The sequence below is a fragment of the Prunus dulcis genome, chromosome 8 (genome assembly GCF_902201215.1).
Source record: "Prunus dulcis chromosome 8, ALMONDv2, whole genome shotgun sequence".
NCBI lineage: Eukaryota > Viridiplantae > Streptophyta > Magnoliopsida > Rosales > Rosaceae > Prunus > Prunus dulcis.
The window spans coordinates 13,702,732-13,729,937 of record NC_047657.1 but is presented as its reverse complement, the minus strand read 5'-3'; the positions used below and the strand labels follow the sequence as shown (position 1 = coordinate 13,729,937).

Below are 27,206 nucleotides of genomic sequence, written 5' to 3'. Positions count from 1 at the left end.
CCGCGCGTGTGGCGGCGTGTGGGAGAGGGTGGTGGCGTGTCTCTGGGCAGTTTTGAGGTCCTCGTGCCGTCACGAGCGCGTAGAATTTCGCGGATCTCAATTCGGACATCGTTTGACTATCGAACGGATATCGCCTATCGGGCGTTATCCGGGTTCGATAGGTTGGGACCGTTGGATGGTCTCGAAAATAATATATGTTAAACTAGGTATTTTTAGGATCGTGGAGGAATTCACGGATCGTGAATCGGAGCCCCGGATGTTCCGATTTAATAATTTAAAGATTATATTTTATATTAACCGTTAGGTCGTGCGATCGTGAGCGATCCGACCGTCCGATCTGAACCAAACTTGCAGGACGAGTGTCCTATACCTTATAGAACCCATAGGAACTTTCGGATCCGATTTTGGAGGTCGCGGTCCCCGTGGGCCCGTTTGACCAGGGTTAGGGTAGTTTGACCCTTGGTTGACCGTGAGTCTCCCGGAGTAATCTCACCTACCTAGGGGGATTATCTGGTGCTAGACTATTGTTGGGGTTTACGCAATATTAGAATATTTGTTTATACAATTAAAATTATGTATGTTTGTACGAGGGTACAAAAGAGTCTAGAATATCAGTTTGGCGTGCTATACGCACTACCTTAAGTACCTCCCCGGACTTTGGACTCACTACGAGTACCATCAAGTGAAAGTCAAGTCTCACGTGGCGTAGGTTATCCGGCGTTGAGACAGGCCCCATACGTGGCGTTGGTTGTACCGGCGTATGGGGAGAGATGTGAGATACTGTGTTGAGGTCGCACGTGGCGTAGGTTATCCGGCGTGTCGACAGACCCCATACGTGGCGTTGGTTGTACCGGCGTATGGGGAGATATGTGATATGATATTCAGGTCTCAAGTGGCGTAGGTTATCCGGCGTTGAGACAGACCCCATACGTGGCGTTGGTTGTACCGGCGTATGGGGAGATATTATGGTAGTATGGTATGGTCGCACGTGGCGTAGGTTATCCGGCGTGTTGACAGGCCCCATACGTGGCGTTGGTAGTACCGGCGTATGGGGAGATTACTTGAATTAGAGAGAACTACGTGTGGCTTGATCCCTCAAGGAGGGTACGTAGGCAGCCTAAGGTTATTAGGTGCAGCCGCAGACTAAATATTAGTCATAAATTTATATTTGAATTTATTGTTGCCTTGTTCGAGGCATGAATTGTTTTGTTAGTGTGTTTGGTAGTTTGTTGAGAATTTTTGGAAGGCCGAAGGCCATTTATGTAAATTGCATGAAATTATATTGTGCATGCTGCCAGTTGGGGATATTAAATGTGTTTTTATGCAGGTTGAAATTTTGGGAAATGTCTAATTTATAGGGGAGACTGCCGAATTTTCGGCAGAAAGTCCCGGTCTTTAGTGAGTGGGCCCGGCATCGCGGTGATGTCAGGAATCCCAAAGGATTCATCTCGGATTTTGGGAAAAATTCGGGGCGGGTCCTTTCAGTTGGTATCAGAGCCACTCTGCCGTGTGGTGCGAGTGTGCCGACGAGGACGCTGGATCCCTTAAGGGGGGTGGATTGTGAGATCCCACATCGACCAAACGGAGAGAGGGTGATGTGCCTTATATGGCACACCTCGCATCAATATAGTGGGAGGCCTCTTGGGAGCTCACTGGCTTTGGGTTCGTAGGAACTCCAAAGTTAAGCGAGTTGGAGGCTGGAGCAAGCCCAGGATGGGTGACCACCCTGGGAAGTTGCTTCGTGAGCTCCCAGAAACAAAACCCTACGGGCTGGTGAGCCGGTCCGGGGTGTGACAGTTTGGTATCAGAGCCACTCTGCCGTGTGGTGCGAGTGTGCCGACGAGGACGTCGGATCCCTTAAGGGGGGTGGATTGTGAGATCCCACATCGACCAAACGGAGAGGGGGTGATGTGCCTTATATGGCACACCTCGCATCCTCATAGCGTGAGGCCTTTTGGGAGCTCACTGGCTTCGGGTTCGTAGGAACTCCGAAGTTAAGCGAGTTGGAGGCTGGAGCAATCCCAGGATGGGTGACCACCCTGGGAAGTTGCTTCGTGAGCTCCCAGAAACAAAACCGTGCGGGCTGGTGAGAATGTAGCCAGGCCCAAAGCGGACAATATCCTGCTACGGCGGAGCCGGTCCGGGGTGTGACATGGCGATTTTCACGATCTTCAAACTCAAATTTTGTTCGTTTGCACTGTTTCTTTTTATTTTTGTGCTTTGGTAATTGAGTAAAAAAAAGAGTGAGGAAAATAGAGCATAAATTTTTTGTCATTACCTTCTAGTTCATTGTAAGTATCTATTCCCGTTTGATAACCATTTCAATTTTAGTTTTTAGTTTTCATTTTTCGTGCTAGAGTATAGAAGAAAATGAGAGTGAGAATGGGAGTTAGGATGAGATTGAAAGAGAGGATGAGAGAGGAGGATGGAAGGGAGGACTAATAAAAGTGAAAAAAAAAAAAAAAACCTTTAAAGTGAAAACAATTTAAAATAGATTTCAATTTTTAGTTTTTGTTTTCACTTTTGATACTCCTCCCTCCCATCCTCCCCTCTCATGTTCCCTCTCAATCCCATCTTCTATTCTCACTTTCATTCTTTCTATTTTTCCTCTATTCTCTAGTGCAAAAATTGAAAATTAAAAACTAAAATTGAAGGGCCATTTGATGATCAAATCAATTTTAGTTTTTAGTTTTCATTTTGTTTTTTACTAGAGTATAGAGGGAAATGAGAGTGATAATGGGAGTGATGATGAAATTGTGAGAGATGATGAGAGGGGAGGATGGGAGGGGGTAGTAACAAAAGTGAAAACAATTTCAAATAGATTTCAATTTTTACTTTTGTAACTCCTCCCTCCCATCATCCCCTCTCATCTTCCTTGTCAATCTCATGTACACTTACATTCTCCCTCTTTTTCCTCTATACTATAACACAAAAAATTAAAAATAAAAATAAAAATTGAAATGATTATCAAACGGGCCCCTTGATTTCAGTTTTCAAGTTAAAAAAAGAAGACAAGATGTTCTATGTTCCTTTTTTCTTTTTGGCGTTTTCTTAAAAAAATTTGTTTTTGTGCCGTTGGAATGTTGATGAACATAGTTTATATTCGACATTGGACCCAAATAAAGACAATAGCCCAGCAAACAATGTTGGATCACTGTTTAATTTGCAGATTTTCATGGTGACCCGTGATGTGTTTTCACTAGAGAGTTTAAAGTGCTATGAACCTGTGAGTTTTAAGAATAGAAAATTAACAAGAAAATCAACAAGGGAACAAACTTTGATATGCTTAAAGTACATTGATTTGGAGCTAGTGGTGGCTGCACTAGAATGGAGATATATGTATCCAAATTTTGATATGTCTTATTGAAGGACGCCATGTCCATTTCTTCAATATTTGTTTGTTTGTTTGTTTCTTCTCTCTCTCTCTCTCTCTCTCTCTCTCTCTCTCATCTAACAAAAAGTTATAGCTCGTACAATACCTAATTTCCCACTATACCAAATCATAGAGCTTGTCCTTACAAAATGCCGGCTTAAAAGAGAGACGAATGGTGAAGAATTCGTATACGATCGAATTCAAGATGATCTTGTGTGCATGTGATATTTGTTAATATATAGTATTAAGAACAACTGGCAACCCTTCAAATGGTAAGTAGATGGCTGTGGCATCACATGATGCCTGCGGTTAAATAAGAAAATGTTTGCTTTAGTTCCAACTTCCAACAATAGTCACAACTCAGAATCGAGTACTAGTAGAGGAAATATGTAGCATTTTCTAATATATATACCAAATTGCCAGTAGACCACATGAAAGTGACACCACTGTGAGACAATGTGGGAACACATATTTCGGCAATCAATAAGAAGATGACACGTGGAAAAAGAGATATTCTTTAGGTCAACCACTTATTTAATTAGGGAATTATCCTTAATTTAAGATAACACTATCTCCCTAAATCAAAGAACTAATTTCCAGAAAATCTCTTTGATCAATTCCTATCATCTTTTTGGGTAAGAATACCCACAGCACACATGAGGTAATCATAAACTCCCACTCAAAAACCCTAGCTGAATTCTCTCTCTCTCTCTCTCTCTCTCTCTCTCTCTCTCTCTCTCTCTCGGCTCTCTCTCCCCACGGCTTCAGCTACCCGGTTCTCTATTTAATTGACTTAGGCATCGAAAATTGTCTATTTGCTCTAGTCTTTTTCATAGGATTGATGAAGAAAAGAGGGAAGGAAGCTCGAAGGACAAGGAATTTCTTGCGAATATTCTCCCATGAAAATTTTGCTCAAATAGACAACAAAATACTTAAGTATATTGTAAATCTTAAAAAGTTAAGTCACACCACGGTAGGGTAAGACAATAATAAAAACATAATCTTATTCATACATAGTGTACGATTATTTTTTTTTTCATACGCTCTGGTTGATAAAGACGGTTCTCGATCGTAATATATAGATGAATATGAAAGCAATCAAACTAATATATGTACCTAAAACTTGATTTAATAATAATAATAAAAAGCATCTTATCTAAGGATGAAAATCTAGATGCCCCTTTATTTTAAAGTTAGTTCATTTGGGATTTCATGGGCATGCATCTAAAACCTGCAAATGGGTCTTTTGCATTGCAAGGCATATGGTGGATTTCAAATAAACAAATCTCATTGTCAGGGCACTTCTCTCACAGTGGACTGAACTATCATGTTCTCATATAGTTTTCTTAGTGGATCAATTGCACGTTTGGGGTTCATTTTAATCGAAGTCCAACTTTGGTACAGCACCACTATTAAGATTTGAGTCCAGTAGTGCCTTTCCATTATCTCAAGTCAAAGTGGACAATGCAGTCACGCTTAGCCTCTGCATGACACGTTTAGGAAAGCTATATCTCCAAAGCTGCTTATAATTAATGAGCTTCATTAAGCACTTGTGACATCTACCCCTTCTTTATAGGTGGTGGGAATTCAAGGGATCGAATTAAAATCTCAACAACATTATAGAGGGATGAAATAAAAGGAGGAAACTTGATCCATATGTTGAGAGAAATCAACTTGATTTGTCAAGAAATGTCTATAACTATTAGTTTGCATATTCTTGGAGAATATTAATCGAGGTTTGAAATATAAGGGCGTATACTAGTGTCTCATTGTGCGTGTTCAGAAACTATGATAAAAATAAAAGAAGAGTGCATGATAATTTTTTTAGAGTGCTAATACCGATTCCTCACTACTAGAAATCTGGGCAATAAGGACGTATTTCCGTTCACTGCTGAAATGATTGGAAATCTTATGTAGTCTTGCAAATCTCTCTGATTTGTTTGTCAAAAAGAAAACATGTAATAGGATGGATTGAATTTATTCAAAGTCTGTAGGGTTTCATGAGTGTCATATTTTTTTATTTTTTTATTTTTTTTGTCTTTATAGTTTCACTGCTGCAATATTTGTAGTTATATTAAATTTGGCCGTTTGAAACTTTTCTTTGCTTTTATATAAGGTTGGCAACCGGCATCCAAGAAGGAGCTGCTGATTGGGATAAGTTTGAAGATGAAGGTATGCCATAAATGAGGTTACGTAGGTCCAAGATAGTCTCTGTGATTAGAAACTGCTGGTAACACTTAGATTTTTTAATACTTCAGAAATTTTGACTCTCATGAATTTTAATATATTTAAAAAGTAACTATAGCCAAATGGGCTAATATAGCTGGAAATCATTAAAATGGGAGGTATTGGAAAGAATTTAAATACTTATTCCCCAATATCGCTTATATAAATAAAATAATTGAAGAAATAACTATAGTTCAATGGGCTAAAGTGGTATTTTAGCCCTAAACACTAAAATAAGCTGACAAAATTGTCACGCATTCTGAAAAAATGATATTTAAAGAGTATAGCCGCGCGGCTATACTATATATATATATATATGAATATTATAATTTAAAGCGTATAGCAATCACTAGTAAAAAAAACCCCTTGCACGACCAAATTTTGCGCGACGAAAAACTATTCGTCGCTCAAAGTCACTTTGCGCGACGAAACTTGAAACTTCGTCGCTCAAAGTCTTGCGCGACCAAATTTTGCGCGACGAAAAATATCACAAAGTCACTTCGCGACAAACTTTTGCGCGACGACAATACATCGTCGCTCAAAGTCTTGAGCAACCAATTTTGCGCAACGAAAATTAATTCGTCGCTCAAAGTGACTTTGCGCGACGAAAAGTAAACTTCGTCGCGCAAAGTCCTTATAAAAATAAATAAAATAAAATAAAAATTTTAAAATTTTTTTCCATGATGTAATCCAAACATTTTGTCACCTAAACCAATTTATTTTTGTTTTTTTATTTTGTATGCATAACACTTAAGAAATTAAACGGTATATATATTTATTAAGTAACTTTAAATTTATTATTTTAGATCGGATCGGATTTTTATTAGAAAAATATATTCTTGTTGTTCGGATTGGGTTTTTGTTAGAAAATATATATTTTAAATTGACGATCGAATTATTTCATTTTATTCATATCGGGTCAAGGAGTGTAGCAGTAAAAAATCATCAAAATCGGAGTTAAAATAACCGTTAAATCTTGATTTTTCATTATAACCGTCGAAAAGTTTTATCCCCTTACTTGATCTCTGAATGTTTATTTTTTCCGATTTTTGGCTATATGATCTCGAAGTATAAACAAACAAGTTTGATGGTTGGATCGTTGAAACTAGTTTTTTTGAATGCATATGCCATCAAAACAATATATTCACTAACAATTAAGAGTTTATTTATACTTTCGTTAAATATAACATAAGATTTTGTGGTATCCACTAGTGTAAATATTTTAAATTGAAGATCAAATTCAGTCATTGTATTCATATAGGGTCAAGGAGTGTAGCTGTAAAAAAATCATCAAAATCGGAGTTAAAATAACCATTAAATCATGATTTTTCATTTATAACCATCGAAAAGTTTTGTCCCGTTACTTGATCAATGAATGTTTATTTTTTCCGATTTTTGGCGTATATGATCTCGAAGTATAAACAAACAAGTTTGACGGTTGGATTGTTGAAACAAGTTTGACGGTTGGATCGTTGAAACTAGTTTCGTAGAATGTGTATGCCATCAAAACAATATATTCACTAACAATTAAGAGTTTATTTATATTTTCGTTAAATATAACATAAGATTTTGTGGTATCCACTAGTGTAAATATTTTAAATTGAAGATCAAATTCAGTCATTGTATTCATATAGGGTCAAGGAGTGTAGCTGTAAAAAATCATCAAAATCGGAGTTAAAATAACCGTTAAATCATGATTTTTCATTTATAACCGTCGAAAAGTTTTGTCCCGATACTTGATCTATGAATGTTTATTTTTTTCGATTTTTGGCTATATGATCTCGAAGTATAAAAAAACAAGTTTGACGGTTGGATCGTTGAAACTAGTTTCGTAGAATGCATATGCCATCAAAATAATATATTCACTAACAATTAAGAGTTTATTTATACTTTCGTTAAATATAAAATAAGATTTTGTGGTATCCACTAGTGCAAATGTTTTAAATTGAAGTTCAAATTCAGTCATTGTATTCATATAGGGTCAAGGAGTGTAGCTGTAAAAAAATCATCAAAATCGGAGTTAAAATAACCGTTAAATCGTGATTTTTCATTTATAACTATCGAAAAGTTTTGTCCCGTTACTAGATCTCTGAATGTTTGTTTTTTGTGATTTTTGGGGTATACGATCTTGAAGTATATACAAACAAGTCTTATGGTTAGATCGTTGAAGTGTGTGTGTGTGTGTGTGTGTGTGTATATATATATATTTATTTATTAAGTAGCTTTAAATTTATTTATTTTGTACATATAACACTTAAGAAATTGAATAGTATATACATTTATTAAGTAGCTTTCACCTTAATTATATTTTAAATCATAAAATAAAATATTTTTATTTTTTATTATTCATAACAATTATTTTTATAAATATTGTGCTACGAACCAATTTTTAGTCTCTCAAAAGTTTGCGCGACCAACAGTTCGTCGTGCAAAACTCAAAAAATTTGGGCGAGTACCAAAAATGGGACGCGGGTTTTTAAAATTAAAAAAAAAAACTTTAGACTTTGCGCGACCAATATTTTTTGTCGCGCAAAAATTTGGGCGGGTACCAAAAATGGGACACGGGAATTTTTTTATATAATTGTTTTAGACTTTGCGCGACCAATATGTATTTTTTCTCGGGCAAAAATTTAAAGATTTTGGCGGGTACCAAAAATGGGATGCGGGAATTTTTTTTTAAAAAAATAATTTTTTTAGACTTTGCGCGACCAATATTCCTTATATTCGTCGCGCAAAACTTTGCGCGACCAATATATATTTTTCGTCGCGCAAAAATTTGGGCGGGTACCAAAAATGGGACGCGGGAATTTTTTTATATAATTGTTTTAGACTTTGCGCGACCAATATGTATTTTTCGTCGCACAAAAATTTAAAAATTTTGGCGGGTACCAAAAATGGGATGCGGGAATTTTTTTTTTCAAAAAATAATTTTTTTTAGACTTTGCGCGACCAATATTTCTATATTCGTCGCGCAAAACTTTGCGAGACCAATATGTTTCGTCGCGCAAAACTTTGCGCGACCAACCGTATTTTCGTCGCGCAAAGTGATACGATTTTAAAAACCGAAATAACTCCTCCACCATTTTCTCAATTTCTTTCTCTACTCTTACCTCTCCTCTCTCTTTCCCTCTCCCCAAATCCCACCCTTTCTCTCACACTCACTCCTCTCACTTAATCTCTCATCTCTCTCTTCACTATCTCTCACTCTCACTCACTCTCTCATCTATCTTTTCACTATCTCTCACTCTCTCATCTCTCTATCACTATCTTATCTAATTCTCTCACACTCACTTCTCCCTCTCATTCTCACTCACTCTCAATCTTGCCAAAAGGTATATTCTCCCCAAATTTTAAATTTTTTTTCATTAATATGTGTTTTTGGAGTTAGTTTTGAGTTTGTGTGGGGTTTGGGGTTGAGTAAAGGGGAGAGATTGGAGTTTGGGTTGGATTTGTGGTATAACAATTTTAGGGGAGATTATGTATTCTTTTTTTTTGTTGTTGTTGTTATTTGACCATATTTGTTTTTTTTGTAGGTAATCATCGAGACTTTGATGGCTAAAGTTGAGGATTAGGAAGCTATCAAAACATATTATCCGCCACTACCACCACAATATGCTTGTATTAGGATTTTATTATTGAACTTTGTTAATTCATGTGTACATTTTGAATATTATATATATATAAATATTTATTGAATAATTTGATCACTATTTTTCATATGTAATTTTATTTTGAATATGTCAATTTAAATTAAAGTAATTAAGAAAAATCTTACAATTAAATTAAATTTAAAAAGTAAAAATTTGAAAAAATTAATATAATTAAATTAATATCAATTTAAATTAAAGTGATTTAAAAAAAATCATACAATTAAATTACATTTAAAAAGTAAAATTTTGAATAAATTAATATTAAAGAAATAATAAAACAAAAAGTCAAAAACCTTGCGCGACAAAATATTTTGTACCGCAAACTATTAAATTAGTTTATTTTAATTAAAAAAATTTAAAACACAAAAAATATTTCGTCGCGCAAATATTTGCGCGACGTTAGTTTTCGTCGCGCAAAACTCTAAAAATGTGGGCGGGTACCAAAAATGAAACGCGGAAATTTTTTATTTTTTATAAATTTTTTTGAGACTTTGCGCGACCAATATTTTTTCGTCGCGCAAACCTTTGCACGACCAATGTGTTTTTGCGCGCCCAATTATTTCGTCGCGCAAAGTTACTTTGCGTGACCAATATTTTTTCGTCGCGCGAAGTCACTTTGCGCGACCAATGAAAAACTTGGTCGCGCAAAGTCTTTCTTCACAATCTTTGCGCGACGAAGTTTTTGTCGCGTTAAAATTTGTGCGACTACTATGTATTTTGGGCGACGAAATTCTCTTCGTCGCGCAAAGTGTAAAATGTAGTAGTAATGTTGCTATACTCTTTTAATATATACAAATATTATATTTAAAAATTATAGTCGAGTGGCTATACTCTTTAAATATATTCGAATATTTAAAAAGTCTGATCTTGACGGATCACAATTCGACGATGATGATGGCGTCGGTGCAAAACCAATCAGCTAATGTGGATCTCTTCGATGGATTTCCGACGAGCCGATTTGGACCGCGATGGCTGGACTAGTGGCAACGAAGCTGTTACTTTCTTCCAAGCCTCCGGTCTCCCCAAATCGGTCATTGCACAGTTTTGCACTTATACAAAAATAATTATCAAAAACGCACAAAAAAAAACTTATGCACACATGTCACACTGTTATTGGCAGGAATGTAGGAGCTCCTACTTACATAGTATTTTCTTTTATTTAATGTCAAAAGGGTGTTAACGGAATTCCATGCTCGAGGACCTTTTTTTAATAATAGTGTTTTTTTTTTTTTTTTTGGGGTCAAGTTTTTAATAATAGTGTATACATAGAAAATGATTTATTAATCAAAGAAAAATAATGACTTTATTATAATGCTTATATAAAAAATAAACCGGAAAAGAAGGTAGCCCATGAGAAATAAAACTCTCAAGAAGAAACCATTAGCGTCTGTTGTGCCAGAAGCCAAGGAATTCAAACCCCATTCATGTAGTATCACTGTTCAATATGTATTTGATGAACTCATGTTTACAACCATTTTGATACAGCCAATTCGCTTCAAAATCAATCGAAATTGTTTCCCCCCCCCCCCTTAATTTCTACAAATACGTACTAACTATGCAACCTGTATTTATTGATTAATATTTCGAAAGAATAAATTGAGATAATTAAGCCAAGATTCAGTAAAGATTTACATCATCAAGGATGCTTACTACCTTGGATTAAATCAAAATTTCTTCATGAAATGTTTTAAAACATAGCTTCTAAGATTAGAACTGTAAGCAAGGGGGATACACTTTAAGGCAATGGTCTTGGAATATGAAGGTGCAACAAAACCTTCTTCTTTTTTACAGTTACATTGGGAGGAAAGAAATCCTCGGGAAATTAACTCCAAAATGCAAGATACATGCATACAAAAATGTTAGGTAAACAAATACGCATCATTCATTACAAATTTCAACCCGAATCAAAATTCTAAGTTCTTCAAGTTGGCAGGAAGAAGCAAAACATATTCACTCAAAATGTATAAAAACAGAACCAACTAATAACGAGAAGAAGAAGAACAAGGCGAGATGCGAAAAATTGAAATTGAGTACCGAACAATCTTGTCCCATGCCAAAACACCATACCCTACATAGGAAGGATACCTTTCGGCCATATGCAAAATTCCATCTTAAGCTGGCCACCAGGACTGATAAACCCACAAGGAATTAAAAGAAACCCGGTTCTAGGAGGGCTATCATCAATAAGATGCAGGCTTGGAGTGTTCATTGTGAAACTCTGTAATATGAGATAATTTTTCTCGGTTTTCGCATAAAGCTCAAAGAAGAAGCCCTCCATGAAGCCAGGTTGTACACACGTAATTGTCATTGCACTTCCTAGATTTTCAACACGATGGTTCTTGAGGATAAATAATGTACCATTATTTTTCTCTTGAAGAACAAGAAATTTGTCACTGGCATTTAATGATACAGCAATACTGTCGTAGTACCTGAATTGTGTTGCAGAATTCACATGGCTACTGCTGAAGTGTTGGTATAGCTGCTCAGCTGAAGAGACAAGGTTGCAAGATAAATGGGGGCAAGAGCAAGGTGAATACACACATGCCTTTTGATGTTCACCTTTTTTATGGAAAGCCACAGATGCTTTGCACCCATAATGAATGTTTTGGCACGATATTGTGATAGATTCAAGAGCTTTCTCGATGGCACGGCAACGATTGAATCCAACAGACCCAGAACAGGAGGGACATTTGTTGTTGATTTTTGTGCAGCAGGAGGAGCAAGCTATGTGCCCATTTTGGTCACATTGGTAGACAGGGATTGTCAAGGGTTCAAAGCAAATAGGGCAATCAAATACTTCTGGGTCGGTTAGGGTTATGACCACATGAGAGTGAGACCCATCCTGATCTTCATCTTTGATATGATCATTGTCGTCTCTTTCTTCTTCACTTTCTCCGCCAACTTCTTCTTCACTTTCTCCGCCAACTTCTACTTCTTCTTCTTCAGATTGACCACTTTCCTCTTCTTGTTCCACCTCTTCCTCATCCATTAAGTTGGATGCCTGAGGTCGAGGATTCAGTCGAGCTCTCTTATGCATGGGCCTGGTGTTAACTTGTTCATCTGAATCTCCACCTAACAATGCAGGCCGGATCCTAAAGCAACGGGCCATGTCATGATCATCATCACTGGACGGGGACCTTGCCATTCCTCTCTCTTGTTTTGTCGTTTTCAGATGGAAATTTTCTCTCAATTGAGTTGATACTAAACAAGAATAATGCAAGGCTATATAGCGTTATATACAAGCCTCAATTGGAAGAATATCAATCATGATTCATAACACAGAGTTGATTCCTTTTTCAATCATACACAGGCCTCATGTGCAAGATCCTTTTTTTTTTTCTGTTTTTTTGGGAAGCCAAGAATCAAGATTTCGATAAACGAAACGTCGTGGAATATATAAACTATTTTCAAGAATACGAAAAGTCCTAGACAATATATTTAAATCCCTTTCTCCAAGGGAGATTTCAAATGCAAACCATCAGATTCAAATTTAATGGCTCATGTCACATTTTGGCTAGGGCATGCAAATGCCATTTTTGCAGGACATCAAGCTAGTAAATACGCATCCTTCATTATGAACATCTAATTAACGCATATATAAAAAATATTTATAGAAAGAAACTTGTATATGTTGATTCTCTTAATTCCAAGCAATGTTATGAAATTCAATGTTTTCCAAACTTGCAGTGTGCAGCCGCTAAAGTGGTGAATGTGTGTGTGAGGGGTTGGAGATTCTTGTAGATCAGTCTCAAAGTTTCAACTTGGTCTACAAGGCTATGCCTTGTATCCGGTACCAAACAATCCTGTCCCGTGCATATCCTGCAACTTATGTTAAGAAACATGGCTAATTTCGTAGAATACTGGAAAGTTTAGGCCATATGCAGATATCCATCTTGAGCTGTCCATCAGAATTGATAAAATCACATGGGATTAAAAGAACCCCGGTTTTAGGAGGGCCGTCATCAAGTACCTGCCGGCTTGGAGTGCTCCTTGTGAAAGAGTTCAATCTGAGAGAATCTTCCTTCGCTTTCGTAACAAGCTCATAGAAGAAGCCCCTCATGAAGACAGGTTGTATACAACTAATTGTCACTAAATTTCCTAGACCTTCAACATAATGGTTCTTGAGGATAAATAATGTACCATCATTTTTTTCTTGAAGAACATGAAAGTTGTTGCCGGCATTTAGTAAAACAGGAAAACTGTTGTTGACCTTGAATCGTGTTGCTGCGGAAATCTCATGGCTACTTGTGAAGTGTCGGTATACCTGCTTGGCTGAAGAGACAAAGTTGCAATATAAACGGGGGCAAGAGCAAGGTGAATACACGCATGCCTTTTGATGTGGACCTTTCTTATCGAAAGTCAAAGATTTTTTGCATCCATACTGCAAGTTTTGGCAGGATGTTGTGATTGATTCGAGAGCCTTCTCGATTGCTGGGCAACGATTGAGCCCGTTGAACCTAGAACAGGAGGGACAATTGTTGTTAATTTTGGTGCGGCAGGAGGAGCAAGCTATGTGGCCATTTTGGTCACATTGGTAGACAGGGATGGTCAAGGGTTCATAGCAAATAGGGCAATCAAATAATTCTGGATCGGTTAGGGTTACGACAACATGAGACCCTTCCTGCTGTTCATGTACTTGTGGTTCATTATTTGGCTCTTCCTCTTCCTCTTCCTCTTCTGCTCCAATAAGAGCATCGAAGTTAAAGTCTCTTTCATCTTCACGAGCTCTCTTGCTCCTCGACCTGATGGTTTCATCTGAGTCTCCATTGGACGATGATCTTGCCATTCCCCTCACTCTCTCGAATCCAATTAAAAAACAAGACTGGTTGTTCTTTCTTTTTACTTTCTCTCGAAGAAGCTGATAATACCGTTATATATATAGGCCTCCATTGGAAGAAGATAAAGTGCATGATTTATTTTAGGGGAATGACAATAATAATCAAGACTTGTTGATACCGAAAGTCCTAGAATATGTGAACTCTTTTTCTATTAAACTTGTCATATAATTATTATATTGCCCTCCATTTCAAAGAGCATTATTCAATTTATTAGATGTTATAAGAGCATCTACAATCATGCTCTCTATTTTTTAATTAAAATTTAGCTAAAACACACACAAAAGTTATTTTAGGAGCTCTCCATAAAATTTCAACTTCAATTATACTCTCTAGATTAGGGAGTCATAAATACTAGAATTATATTTTAATTCAACATAAATGGTCCGTCTCTATGAAAAAATAATATAAAAATAGACAATATTGATTAAATGTTTTAAAATATTCATTAAATAGGGTAGCATTAAATTATAAGAAACCATTAGGAGTTCATTCTCTCTCCTTAGATTAGGAGCTCCTCGAGGTCTCTCTATTTTAAGAGCTGGATAGGGAGCATGGTTGGAGGTGGTTTTCTTACTTCCTCTCTAAATTTTATCTAAGGTGGTTTAAGGAGTTCATTGTGGATGCTCTAAGGGTATATAATCGGAATTCTCGAGATAGATAGATAGATAATGATTTAGTATTTAAAAACAAAAGAGAAGATAATATGATATTATCTCATGATTACGATTATAATATTTCTAAAATTAAATCCCCCTATTTCAAGAAGAGAAAGTTGGAGAAACAATGGTTTCTTTCTGGGATATAGTTGGTGTCACATTCAATCTCCGAACCGAGGAATTTGTCACTGATTTTAATTTTTTCTTCCAAAGAAAATTTGTCACTGAATTTGGGTGAGTGGTAATAACTTGTAATTGGTAATCTACATGGAAAAGGGATGCCTAAATCAAGAAACCATTAACATCCGTTGTGCCAGAAATCAATAAACTCCATTCACGTAGGATCATTGTTCAATATGTATTCGATGAACTCATGCTTACAACCATTTTGAAAAACCTAGATAGCTTCAAAATCAATCGAACTTGTAAATTGTTTTCCCCTAGAATTGTGCTTCATGTTCGGTTTTGGTTTTGGTTTGGGCTCTCGACCTTTTGTGTGTTAATGGTTGGGCTTACCAAGTAATTGGAAGAGATAGGTCACGCACTTTTAATTTTAATTTTAATTTTTCAAAAATGGATTTGAAGTTTTAAACTATTAGAAAAATATAAACGTAACGTACATGTCACATCAACGAACTTTTTGATAAGACTTATAATGGAAGGACTGAACTTGATGTACAGGAGTAATCTTGACGACATGATATCACAAAAAAAAAACCTTTAAAACCAAAGATGATAATTTCATATACATCAAGGACCATTAGTGGAAATAACCCTTACTATAATTTAAGTGTAATTTAGTTGAGAATATGAAAACATTCAGATCAGGAATCATTAATTAACAACAAAATGCACGAGAGATATAAAAGTTTCGTAAAAAAATATATTGAGTTGAGTCCAAGCCAGTAAATATGCATTAAGGCGAACCATGACTTCAAATTTTTTTCCTAATTCCAAGTTCTTCCATTTGGTACGAATAAGTAAAAACATATTAACTCAAAATGTATAAAAACATAATCAACTAATAACTTTGAAAAGAACAAGAAAAGTTCACAAGGCTGATGCTGAAAATTGATATTGAGTACCAAGCAATCTTGTCCAAGCTAAAACACCATAGCCTAGCTAGTGACGGCATCTTTAGGCCATATGCAAAATTGCATCTTGAGCTGGTCACCAGGACTGATAAAGCCACTAGGAATTAAAAGACACCATGTTGTAGGAGGGCTATCATCAATAACCTGCCGGCTTGGAATGCTCAATGTGAAAAACTCCGAACTGAGAGAATTTCCCTTGGCTTTCACATCAAGGTCATACAAGTACCGCCTCATGAAGCTGGGTTGTATACAACTAATTGTCACTGCATTTCCTAGATGTTCAACATGATGGTTCTTGAGGATAAATAATGTACCCTTATTTTTTTCTTGAAGAACAAGAAAGTCGTCACTGGCATTTAATGAAACAGGAACACTGTTGCCAAACCTGAATTGTGTTGCAGAACTCACATGTCTACTGCTGAAGTGTTTGTATAGCTGCTCGGCTGAAGAGACAAAGTTGCAATATAGAAGGGGGCAAGAGCAAGGTGAATACACACATGCCTTTTGATGTTCACCTTTTTTATGGTAAGCCACAGATTCTTTGCATCCATACTGAATGTTCTGGCACGATATTGTGATCGTTTCAAGAGCCTTCTCGATTGCGCGGCAACGACAGCATCCAATGGACCCAGAACAAGAGGGACATCTGTTGTTAATTTTTGTGCAGCAGGAGGAGCAAGCTATGTGGCCATTTTGGTCACATTGGTAGACAGGGATGGTCAAGGGTTCAAAGCAAATAGGGCAATCAAATACTTCTGGGTCAGTTAGGGTTACGACAATATGAGAGTGAGAGCCATCTTGTTCATTAGGTATCCGGCGAGCTCTTTTGAGAGTACCGGACCTGGAGAAAACTCGTGGTTCATCATTGCTGGACGAGTAGCTTGCCATTCCCCTCCTCACTCTTTTCAAAAAGAATTTATTTCGATTTAATTAATGATAACAAACAATGAATCACACAAGGCATACAGCGTTATATATAGGCCGCAAACTGGTAGGGTATCAATCATAATAGAGACTCTTAACCTTCCCTCTCTTTTGCTTATTATTCTTTGTGTTTTTTTTTGGGGGAAGCCAAGAATCAAATATTTCGGTAAACGAAAAGTCCTAGAATATCTAAACCCTTTTTCTCCAAGGGGATTTAAAATGCAAACATCAAATTCAAATTTAATGGCCCATGTGGCACTGTGCCGAATGCTTAGGGCATTGCAAATACCATGATTTCAGGGAGAAATATATTTTCTGTTCAAGTCAAGTACCCGCCACCATTACTGTGCCTTCCCATTATCTCAAATTCAGTGGGCAATGCCATCACGCTTAGTCTCTGCATGACATATGATATAGCAACACCTGATCACATACCCAAGTATATATTAATTGTGGTTCAAGGTCTCGAATTCAAATCTCGACAGCAGTATCGAGGGATGAAATAAAACGAGACAACTAGTTCTTCTCATCTTGCCATTCCCCTCACTCTCTCCAATCGAATAAACAACTCTGGCTGTTTTTTTTTTTTTTTTAAATTAAAAAAAAATCGATTGAGTTGGTGCTAACAAACAGTGAATAATAATACAAGGCATGTATAGAGTTGTATGTTAACCAACATATTCAGAGAAGTATGAGGAGAAAAATAGAGATAAATTACAATATTGTTTTCTGTATTTCTTAATTTTTTTAGCTATAGCACTAATACACTTTATACTTGTTAAATAAAGCTTAACTAACTAACCAATACATCTTGACTTTTTTCATCAAAATTCTAAGTTCTTCAACTTGCAAGTTGGTAATTTTTTTTTTTTTTGAAGGTGAGTTATCTAACTTCATAAGAACATCTCCAACCTATATGTCAAATTGTCACATGGATATGAAATGACACAAATTGAAGGTTAAAGTTGCTCCAACCGAGTAGTCAAATCCTAGATGGATTTGAAGGATGAAAGAGATATGTCAAAAATAACATATCAAAAAGTTTGATGTCAAATATTATTTTAATATTTTTTTAGTCAGAAACCCCACTATCATTCTTTCTTTTAAAACTTTATGCATCATATGTGCTCCATTTGCTTTTAAAAATATAATAACTTAATATGATATTTGGAATTTCGGATGGAGTTAATTTTTTTTTCAAAGTATCAAATTCCCACATGTAACCCTTCAAAAGTTCCCTATTCAAGCACCTAGAAATGGCACATGTATAAAATGCTTGTTAATGAAAAATGTTTAAAAAATATTGGTGGTGCCTTTTCTTTATATATATATATATATATATATTACTTTTCAGTTTGACACTGACACATGTAAAGAGTACTTTTTTCAAGCCCCTAGAAACCCAAATTTAGACCACTGACCAAGGAAATAGTCGGTGCATAGTGGCCTTTAGCAAAAAGCACTATAATCAGTGTGTTTTGCTCCCAAACTACACCATTAAAAATGGTGTGAGTAGAGCAATTTTTTTTTACTAGTGTTGGTACGCAGAAGAAGCAATGTATAAAAAACAGAACCAACTAATAACTTTGGGAAGAACAAGCGAAAACTTACAAGGGACAAAATTGCAGAACAAATTGGGGCTTAAGCAAGGTGAATAAACGTACATATGCGGCTTTTGATGTTCGAACTTATCAATGACATGCAGGCAGACCTGAGAATGAGGTGGGACTCAGCGCTCAATTGGCAACAGATTATCTTTAATGTGGAAAGAAAAACAGCAACACCTTTTTTTTGCTCTATATAAGTGATATTGAGGAAGGGATTTTCTGCAAGATGTCATGGGGGTTTGAAATAATGGCAACACCTTATGTAAGAAACACAATAACTTGATCTGTGCCTTATCGGCGAACTAAATTATGTGGCCTCGGGTACACTTGTAACACCTCGACTCCAAATTTAATCCCTTATTTAAATTATTTAAGTGAAATTACAAATTTACCATTGGGGTAGGGGTATTTTGGTCATTTTCTTACCCAAAATATTTTGGGGCAATGATTGGTATATTTGGATAGGTCGTACTGAGATGAGCCCGTAGACACGTGATGGGCTCGAATCGGAGTTGTAACGAGAGAGATATGATCAAAAGAAACTCAGTGGCACAATCGTAATTATTTCGAAATTGGATTTTTATAAAAATCAGATTTCTCTCTCTCTCTCTCTCTCTCTCTCTCTCTCTCTCTCTCTCTCGCAGCGACAGACGACCACATTTTGGCCGGCCGTTCTCTCCTCCGGCCACCAATGACGATGGGGCCGGTACCAAAATGACCGGCACATCGTCCTCTTCCAACCCCAGCCAGCTCCCGCCGCTACCCGCCGCGGTTTCGCCGAAAAATGGAGAAGAAGCGGCCGATGTCGCCCGAACTTCTCCGACATTGATCTCCCTCCTCTGGCCACCGATTCCGATGAATGAGGCATGGTTTCTCACCCTCTAGCTGCCTGTTGGGTAGGATTGGATCGATTCCTAGCGTAGGTAATTCGATTTACGAATTGAAATTTGGCCAGTTTTGGGGTCGCGATTCCGGCCACTTCCGGTCAGTTTTTGGGATAAGTCCAAGAACAAAAGTGGCTCCAAATAGGGTGTTATACCTAGGGTAGGAGTTTGGAGCCATGGTTTTGAGATTTTCCGGCGATGCGTGATCGCTTTGGGCACCCGGCGCTGCCGGCGCGTGGGCGAGGGTAGTGATGTTGCACTTTGTCTCGATGAGATCCTTAGGTTGTCACGAGTGTGTAGGATTTTGCGGATCTCAATTCGAACGTCGTTTGACTATCGAACGGATACCGTCTATTGCACGTTATCCGGGTTCGATAGGTTGGGACCATTGGATGGTCTTGAATGTAATATATGTTAATCTAGGTATTTCTAGGATCGTGTAGGAATTCACGGATCATAAATCGGAGCCCCTGATGTTCCGATTTAATAATTTAAAGTTTATGTTTATATTAACCGTCAGATCGTGCGATCGTGAGCAATCTGACCGTCCGATCTGGACTAAACTTTCAGGACGAGTGTCCTATACCTTGTAAAACCCATAGGAACTTTCGGATTGGAATTTGGAGGTCATGGGCCCCGTGGGCCCGTTTGACCAAGATTAGGTAGTTTGACCCTTGGTTGACTGCGAGTCTTTCGAGGTAGTTTTTCTTTTCTAGGAGGATTATAATGTCCCTAGTGACAAGTCTTAAGCATTGTCGAGTTTTATTGATGATGTAGGATTAGAATATTAATTTCTTGTTTTGAATTCGAGAATTATCGGATGCTAGATTGTGGGTGAGGTTTATACAACTTTAGAACTTAAGATATATTTATATATATTTTTAAAGGTATAAAAAGATTCTAGAATGTCAGTTTGAAGTGCTATACGCACTACCTTAGGTACCTCCCCAGATTATGATTACATTATAAGTACCACCCTGTGAATGTTAGGTCCCACGTGGCGTAGGTTATCCGGCATGCCGACAGGCCCCATACGTGGCGTTGGTAGTACCGGCGTATGAGGAGATTATGTGATAATATGTTGAGGTCGTACATGGCGTAGGTTATCCAGCGTGTTGACAGACCTCATACGTGGCGTTGGTTATACCGGCATATGGGGAGATTATGTGATAGTATGTTGAGGTCGCACGTGGCGTAGGTTATCAGGCATGTTGACAGACCCCATACGTGGCGTTGGTTGTACCGGCTTTTGGGGAGATTATGTGATAGTATGTTGAGGTCGTACGTGGCGTAGGTTATCCGGCGTGTTGACAGACTCCGTACATGGCATTGGTGTACCAGCGTATGAGGAGATTATGTGATAGTATGTTGAGGTCGCAAGTGGCGTAGGTTATCCGGCGTGTTGACAGACCCTATACGTGGCGTTGGTAGTACCGGTGTATGGGGGAGATTATGTGAATAACAGAGAGATGAATAAATGTATTGTATGTGTTGGAATCGGGTTTTAGTAGGGAAGAACTACGTGTGGCTTGATCCCTCAGTGAGGGTACGTAGGCAGCCTAAGGTTATTAGGTGCAGCCGCGGACATAGATGTGATTGTGTGAGGAGGTTAAAACCTCGTATGTTGAAATTGGAAAGTTAGATGATGTATGTTGTAATTTAGTGGTCATAAGTCGTATTTGAATTTATTGTTTGCCTTGTTTAAGACATGAATTGATTTGATAGCGTGCTTGGTAGTTTGTTGAGAATTATTGGAAGGCCGAGGGCCGTTTATGTGAATTGCATGAAATTATATTGTGCGTGCTGCCAGTTGTGGATATTAACTGTGTTTCTGTGCATGTTGAAATTTTGGGAAATGTCCAATTTATAAAGGAGACTCTGCCGAAATTTCGGCAGAAAGTCTTGCGCCCTTATTCCTTTTTAGGGAAAAAGAATATAGTTTTAGAAGTGGGCCCTACATTGGAGTGATATCGGGAATTCTACAGGATTCGTCTCGAGTTTCGAGAAATTCGGGGCGGGTACTGTCAACACTGGGGCCTTTTTTGTTGGCATTAGCCTCAAATAATATGCGGCCCCTTTTTTAGGTTTTCTAGTTGTGAATGTGCTGCAATGATTGAAGTCAATAGACCCGGAACAGGAGGGAGATTTGTTTTCAATTAGGATGGAGTAGGAGGAGTAAGCTATGTGACCATTTTGATCACATTGGTGGAAAGATGGTCAAGTGTTCATAGCAACTTGATGAATCAAGCATTTCTCCGGTTCGGTTGTTAGGTTACGGAGATCGACTCACTTTTATGAAGATGTAGTTGTGGTTCATAATTTGGCTCTTTGTCTTCGTCTTCAATATGAACTTATGAAGCACTATTTTTATATATAAAAAATGAAGCAGCAAGTAAAAGATCTTATGTACGAAGGTTAGGACGTAAGAGTGGTAAAATGAGACTAACGGCCAATATCAAGCTCTTATCATTCAGGGCACTTGGATCATATCAAAATTATGAGCCAACATTCGGTACAACTTGGATTAGAATACATGTTCAAACACACTGTAATCCAAATTTGCGGTATGCAGTCACTAATGTCTCTATGAGGGGTTGGAATTTCTGTTACTCTCTATAGGACATTTCTTGTAGATCAGTGTCAAAGTTTAGGAGTTTCGACATAGTCTTCTCGATGATAAACCTAGCTGCGACGAAGATACAATAGGCAATAGGCACTCCCATACTAAATTTTTGTGTGAACAAATGTTGAGTTGAATCGAAGCTAGTAAACATGCATATAATTAATTCATTATAAATCTTAACAAAATCCTTGCTTTGATTAATTAGTAGCTAACATTAAAATTCTGAGTTCTTAATGTTAGCTTGCAGAAATAGCAAAAACATTTTCAGTTACCTGATGTTGTAAATCGGTATCTCAATCTGGTACCAAACAATCTTTTCCCAGTCTAAAACAGCATATAACATTACTTATTTTAAGCAACATGGTTACGTCTGAAAGGGGAGGCACCTTCAGGCCAGATGCAAATTTCCATCTTGAGCTGGCCATCAGAACTGATAAAATCAAATGGGATTAAAAGAAAACCTGTTTTGGGAGGGCGATCATCAATTACCTGCCGGCTTGGAGTGCTCTTTGTGAAAGATTCCAATCTGAGAAAATTTTCCTCAGATTTCGCATCAAGCTCATGGAAGAAGCCCCCCATGAAGCCGGGTTGTATACAACTAATTGTCACAGCATTTCCTAGATCTGGAACTAGATGCCTCTTGAGAATAAATAATGTACCACCTTTCTTTTCTTGAAGAACAAGAAAGTTGTCATCAGCATTTAATGAAACATGAAAAATGACATAGTACTCGAATTGTGTTGCGGACTACACATGGCTACTACTGAAGTGTTGGTATAACTGCTTGGCTGAAGAAACAAACTTGCAATTTAAATGGGGGCAATAGCAAGGTACACATGCCTTTCTATGTTCACCTTTTTTATTGAAAGTCACAGATTCTTTGCATCCATACTGGATGTTCTGGCATGATATTGTGATTGATTCAAGAGCCTTCTCGATCGCACGGCAATGATTGAATCCAATAGACCCAGAGCAGAAGGGACATTTGTCGTTAATTTTTGTACGGCAGGAGGAGCAAGCTATGTGCCCATTTTGGTCACACTGGTAGACAGGGATGGTCAAGGGTTCATAGCAAATAGGGCAATCGAATAATTCTGGGTCAGTTATGGTTATGACAACATGAGAGTGAGAGCCATCTTGCTGTTCATGTACTCGTACGTCGCCTCCACCAACTTCTGCTTCATATTGATCACTTGCCATTCCCTTCACATTCTCCAATCGAATAATCTGGTTGAGTTGATACTATACAATGAACAATACAAGGCTATATAGGCCTCCATTGGAAGAATAGCATTCATAGACTCTTGGCATTCTCTTTTCATTTCACCGTGATGTGCAATACTTCTTTTCTTTCTTTTTTTTATTCTGAATTTTGAAGAATCCAAGAATCAAGATTTGGGTAAACGAAAAGACCTAGCCTTTTCTTTTGATTTAAAAAAAAAAAAAAAAACTTTTGTCCAAGGGAGATTTCAAATGCCAAAGATTGATAGCCCATGTGGCATTTTGGCCAATGTTCAGGCCTGCAAATGCCATCATATCTTCTCAAATTAGTGGGCAATGCTATTATGCCCAGCCTCTGCGCATGACACTAGCTAATAGCTATACATATATCCAAAGTTGCTTAATGAGAGCTTCAAGGTATCAAATTAAAATCTGGAAAACAATATCGAGGGAAGAAATAAAATGAGAGAAGTAGCCATCTCTTTATCCATGGTGAGAAATAAACTTGATCACTTTGCAAGAAGTGTCTAGAATTGTTAGTTTACATATACCAGTTTTTACAAGAAATGTCTCGTGGCAGACGTCTGACAAGGTCTAATGCCTTAGCCTGATGTTAACTAGTTCATCAGAATCCCCATTGGCAGAGGATCTTGCCATTTCCCTCACTCTCTCCAACCTTTTTTTCTTTCTAAAATATTTTCTCTCGATGGAGTTGATACTAATAAACAATGAATAATACATAGGCCTCATTTGGCAGGATATCACTCATAATATAGAGACTTGCCATTCCCTTTTCAATCATAATCGTAATGTGTAATAAGACTTGTTTTGGGAAGACACGAATCAATATTTTGGTAAACGGATAGTCCAAGGGAGATTTCAAATTTAAATGCCAAACATCAAATTCAAATTTAATGGACAATGCCGTCACACACTTTAGCCTCTGCATTACACTAGCTATATCTCCAAAGCTGAGCTGCATGAAGCATTTGTGAACTCACATATACCCTTTCTCCCTATAATGAAAAAAATAAAAGAGGAAAAGTGCACGATGACTATTTTAGAGTGCTAATGACAATTTTATATGTATTTATTTAGTAAAGCGGTTGTGTAAATAGGAAATAGGATGTGTATACGATGAACTTGTGTTTACAATCTTCATTAAGCTAAAATTAGCTTCAGACTATCAATCGAACTTGTAAATTGTTTTACCTCGTATTTCCTAATATTTCTTAAATAATAATTTGAAATAATTAAGCCAGGATTCAGTAAAGATTTATATTAAGGAGTAAATTAGTTAAGAAGATGATGAAGGGCAACAAAACCTTTATCTTTAATTTTGTTTAGGGGTAAATTATTAGTTAAGAAGATGAAAACCATAACTATTCAGATCATTGATTCGTTAATTAACTCCAAAATGCAAGATATATATATATATATATATATATATATACTAAAAAGTTTTGTAAACAAATTTTGAGTTCAGTTCTAGATAGAACATATGTAATATAGCCGAATTAATACATCTCAAAACTCTCTATGCGGATTTCCATTTTGAGCTGGCCACCAGGACTGATAAAATCACATGGAATTAAAAGAAACCCTGTTTTAGGATTATCAATTGCCTGCCGGCTTGGAGTACTCTCTGTGAGGGCCTCCAATTTGAGAGACATTTTCTTGGCTTTCGCACGAAGCTGATATAAGAAGCCCTTCCTGAAGCCGGGTTGTATACAAGTAACTTTCACTGAATTTCCCACATCTTCAACATAATTTTTCTTGAGGATAAATAATGTATCATCATTCTTTTCTTGAAGAACAAGAAAGCTTGCTTCGGCATTTAACGAAACAGAAAAAAAACAGTTGTACTTGAATTGCGTTGCGAAAGTCGCATGGCTGCTTCTGAAGTGGTTGTATAACTCAATATCTGGAGAGACAAAGTTGCAATGGGGGCAAAAGCAAGGTGAATAAACACATGCGTTTATATGTTCACCTTTTTTATGGAAAGGGAAAGAGTGTTTGCATCCATACGTGATATTTTGGCATGATGTTTTGATTGATTCAAGAGCCTTCTCCATTGCGCGGCAACGACTGAATCCAATGAACCCGGAACAAGAGGGACATTTGTTGTTAATCTTTGTACGGCAGGAGGAGCAAGCTATGTGCCCGTTTTGGTCGCATTGGTAGACAGGGATGGTCAAGGGCTCACAGCAAATAGGGCAATCAAACAATTCCGGGTCGGTTAGGGTTATGGAAACATGAGATTGAGACCCATCCTGCTGCTGTTCATGTACTTGTGCTTCATTATTTGGCTCTTCCTCTTCCCATGCCCCTTGGATATTATTAAGGAAATCTCTGTCTTCTTCCCTTTCTCTGCCAACCTCTTCTCCATATTCATTACTTTCCTCTTCTCCAACCTCTTCTCCTCCATATTCATATCTTTCCTCTTCTCCAACCTCTTCTCCTCCATATTCATCTCTTTCCTCTTCTCCAACCTCTTCTCCTCCTCCATATTCACCACTTCCCTCTCCAACCTCTTCTCCTCCATATTCATCACTTTCCTCTTCTTCCTCTTCCGTTTCTTCCTCATAAAAACGTCTGACACGAGTTCTCTTATGCCTTGGCCTCATGTTAACTTGTTCATCTGAATCTTCACGTAACCATGAAAAAGGCCTTCGAGCACCAGATCTCTGGAGCCTGGCCCTCAAAGGTACTTCTTCATCTGAATCTCCACTTGGCGAGGATACTCTTGCCATTCTCACTCTTTTTCGCCAGAATATTCTTGCCATTCTCTCTCTCTCTCTCTCTCTCTCTCTCTCTCTCTCTCTCTCCAATGGAATAAACAACTCTGCTTTTGTTTTTTTCTTTCTTAATTCTACTTTCTCCCCGATGATACGAACATATATATAAATATTCAATTGGAAGAATACCAATCATAACTAGGACTTTAACATTTCCTAATCAAACTCAACGTAACGTGCACGTCTTCTATTTACTTTATTTTGTTCTATTCCTTTATGGATTTGGAAAATTAGTAATAATTAATTAAGGTTTCCGGAAAGTAAGTTAATCAAAATACAAAAAGGAAACAAGTTCTCCTCACTGGGGAGTAAAACTTGAGTTTAATTACTGTATTGCCCTGAATTTCCAAGATCATTATTAAAATTTTAAACTACTTTTCCTAGACCTTCATTTATCTCTACTATAGGGATATATCTATTTATATATATATATAAAGCAAAAAGCAGAGAATGGTAAAACATTCAAAATACTAGAAAATATCATTGGTTAATGCAAATATTAAGAATTGAAATTATTAATTATATATATATATATATGTCTATATATATAAAGCAAAATGCAGATAATGGTGAAACATTCAAAATACCAACAAGTGCCCTTGATTAATGCAAACATTAAAAATTGAAATTATTAATTAAATGAGGATAATATGGTAAATTCACCCTTTTTTTATATTAAATTTTAAATATAAAAAAAATCAGATAATAGACCCTATTTTTATGGAACACGACTACCCATTATCTTTTTTAATTCTAAAATAAATTTAATTTTTTAAAAAAAAACCTCTCGCAAGCGCGTAGTCGCATGCGGAGAGGCTAGTATATATATAAAGCAAAACGCAGAGCATGGTGAAACATTCAAAATACCAAAAAATGCCCTTTGTTAATGCAAACATTGAGAATTGAAATTATTAATTAAATGAGGATAATATGGTAAATTCACATTTTTTCATATATAAAAAATTTTAATTAAAAGAAAATTCATATAATAGATCATATTTTTATGGAACACAACTACCCATTATCTTTTTTAATTCTAAAATAAAATTTAATTTTTTTAAATTTTAAAAAAAATATATCGCAGGTGCATAAGCACGGGAGGATAATATGGTAAATTTACATTTTTTCATATTTAAAAAATTAAAATTAAAAAAAAAATCAGATAATGAATCTTATTTTTATGGAACACAACTACCCATTATCTTCTTTAATTATTAAAATTTAAAATAAAAAAAAAAAAGAACAAAAGAAAACCAATTGTCACACGTTTTCCTAGTAAAACTTGAGTTTAATTACTGTATTGCCCTGAATT

General features: G+C 36.8%; 4 protein-coding genes across 4 annotated transcripts; all 4 read right to left on the bottom strand.

Moving 5' to 3' along the window:
- Positions 1-11,317: 11,317 nt before the first annotated feature.
- On the bottom strand, positions 11,318-12,394 carry LOC117638539 (E3 ubiquitin-protein ligase SINA-like 7). Its single transcript, XM_034373649.1, has one exon. It carries the CDS (start codon positions 12,392-12,394, stop codon positions 11,318-11,320), a length of 1,077 nt encoding a protein of 358 aa, XP_034229540.1.
- Positions 12,395-13,093: 699 nt separating this feature from the next.
- LOC117638538 (E3 ubiquitin-protein ligase SINA-like 7) lies at positions 13,094-14,035 on the bottom strand. The gene has a single exon (XM_034373648.1). The coding sequence runs from the start codon at positions 14,033-14,035 to the stop codon at positions 13,094-13,096; it is 942 nt and encodes a 313-aa protein (XP_034229539.1).
- A 1,826-nt stretch (positions 14,036-15,861) lies between these two features.
- On the bottom strand, positions 15,862-16,725 carry LOC117638537 (E3 ubiquitin-protein ligase SINA-like 10). Its single transcript, XM_034373647.1, has one exon. It carries the CDS (start codon positions 16,723-16,725, stop codon positions 15,862-15,864), a length of 864 nt encoding a protein of 287 aa, XP_034229538.1.
- A 5,501-nt stretch (positions 16,726-22,226) lies between these two features.
- Positions 22,227-25,849, bottom strand: LOC117638536. The gene is made up of 3 exons (XM_034373646.1): positions 24,617-25,849; positions 22,730-23,117; positions 22,227-22,546 (listed from the first exon to the last, which is right to left on the bottom strand). The coding sequence occupies exons 1-3, from the start codon at positions 25,847-25,849 to the stop codon at positions 22,227-22,229; spliced, it is 1,941 nt and encodes a 646-aa protein (XP_034229537.1).
- Between the last annotated feature and the right edge of the window lie 1,357 nt (positions 25,850-27,206).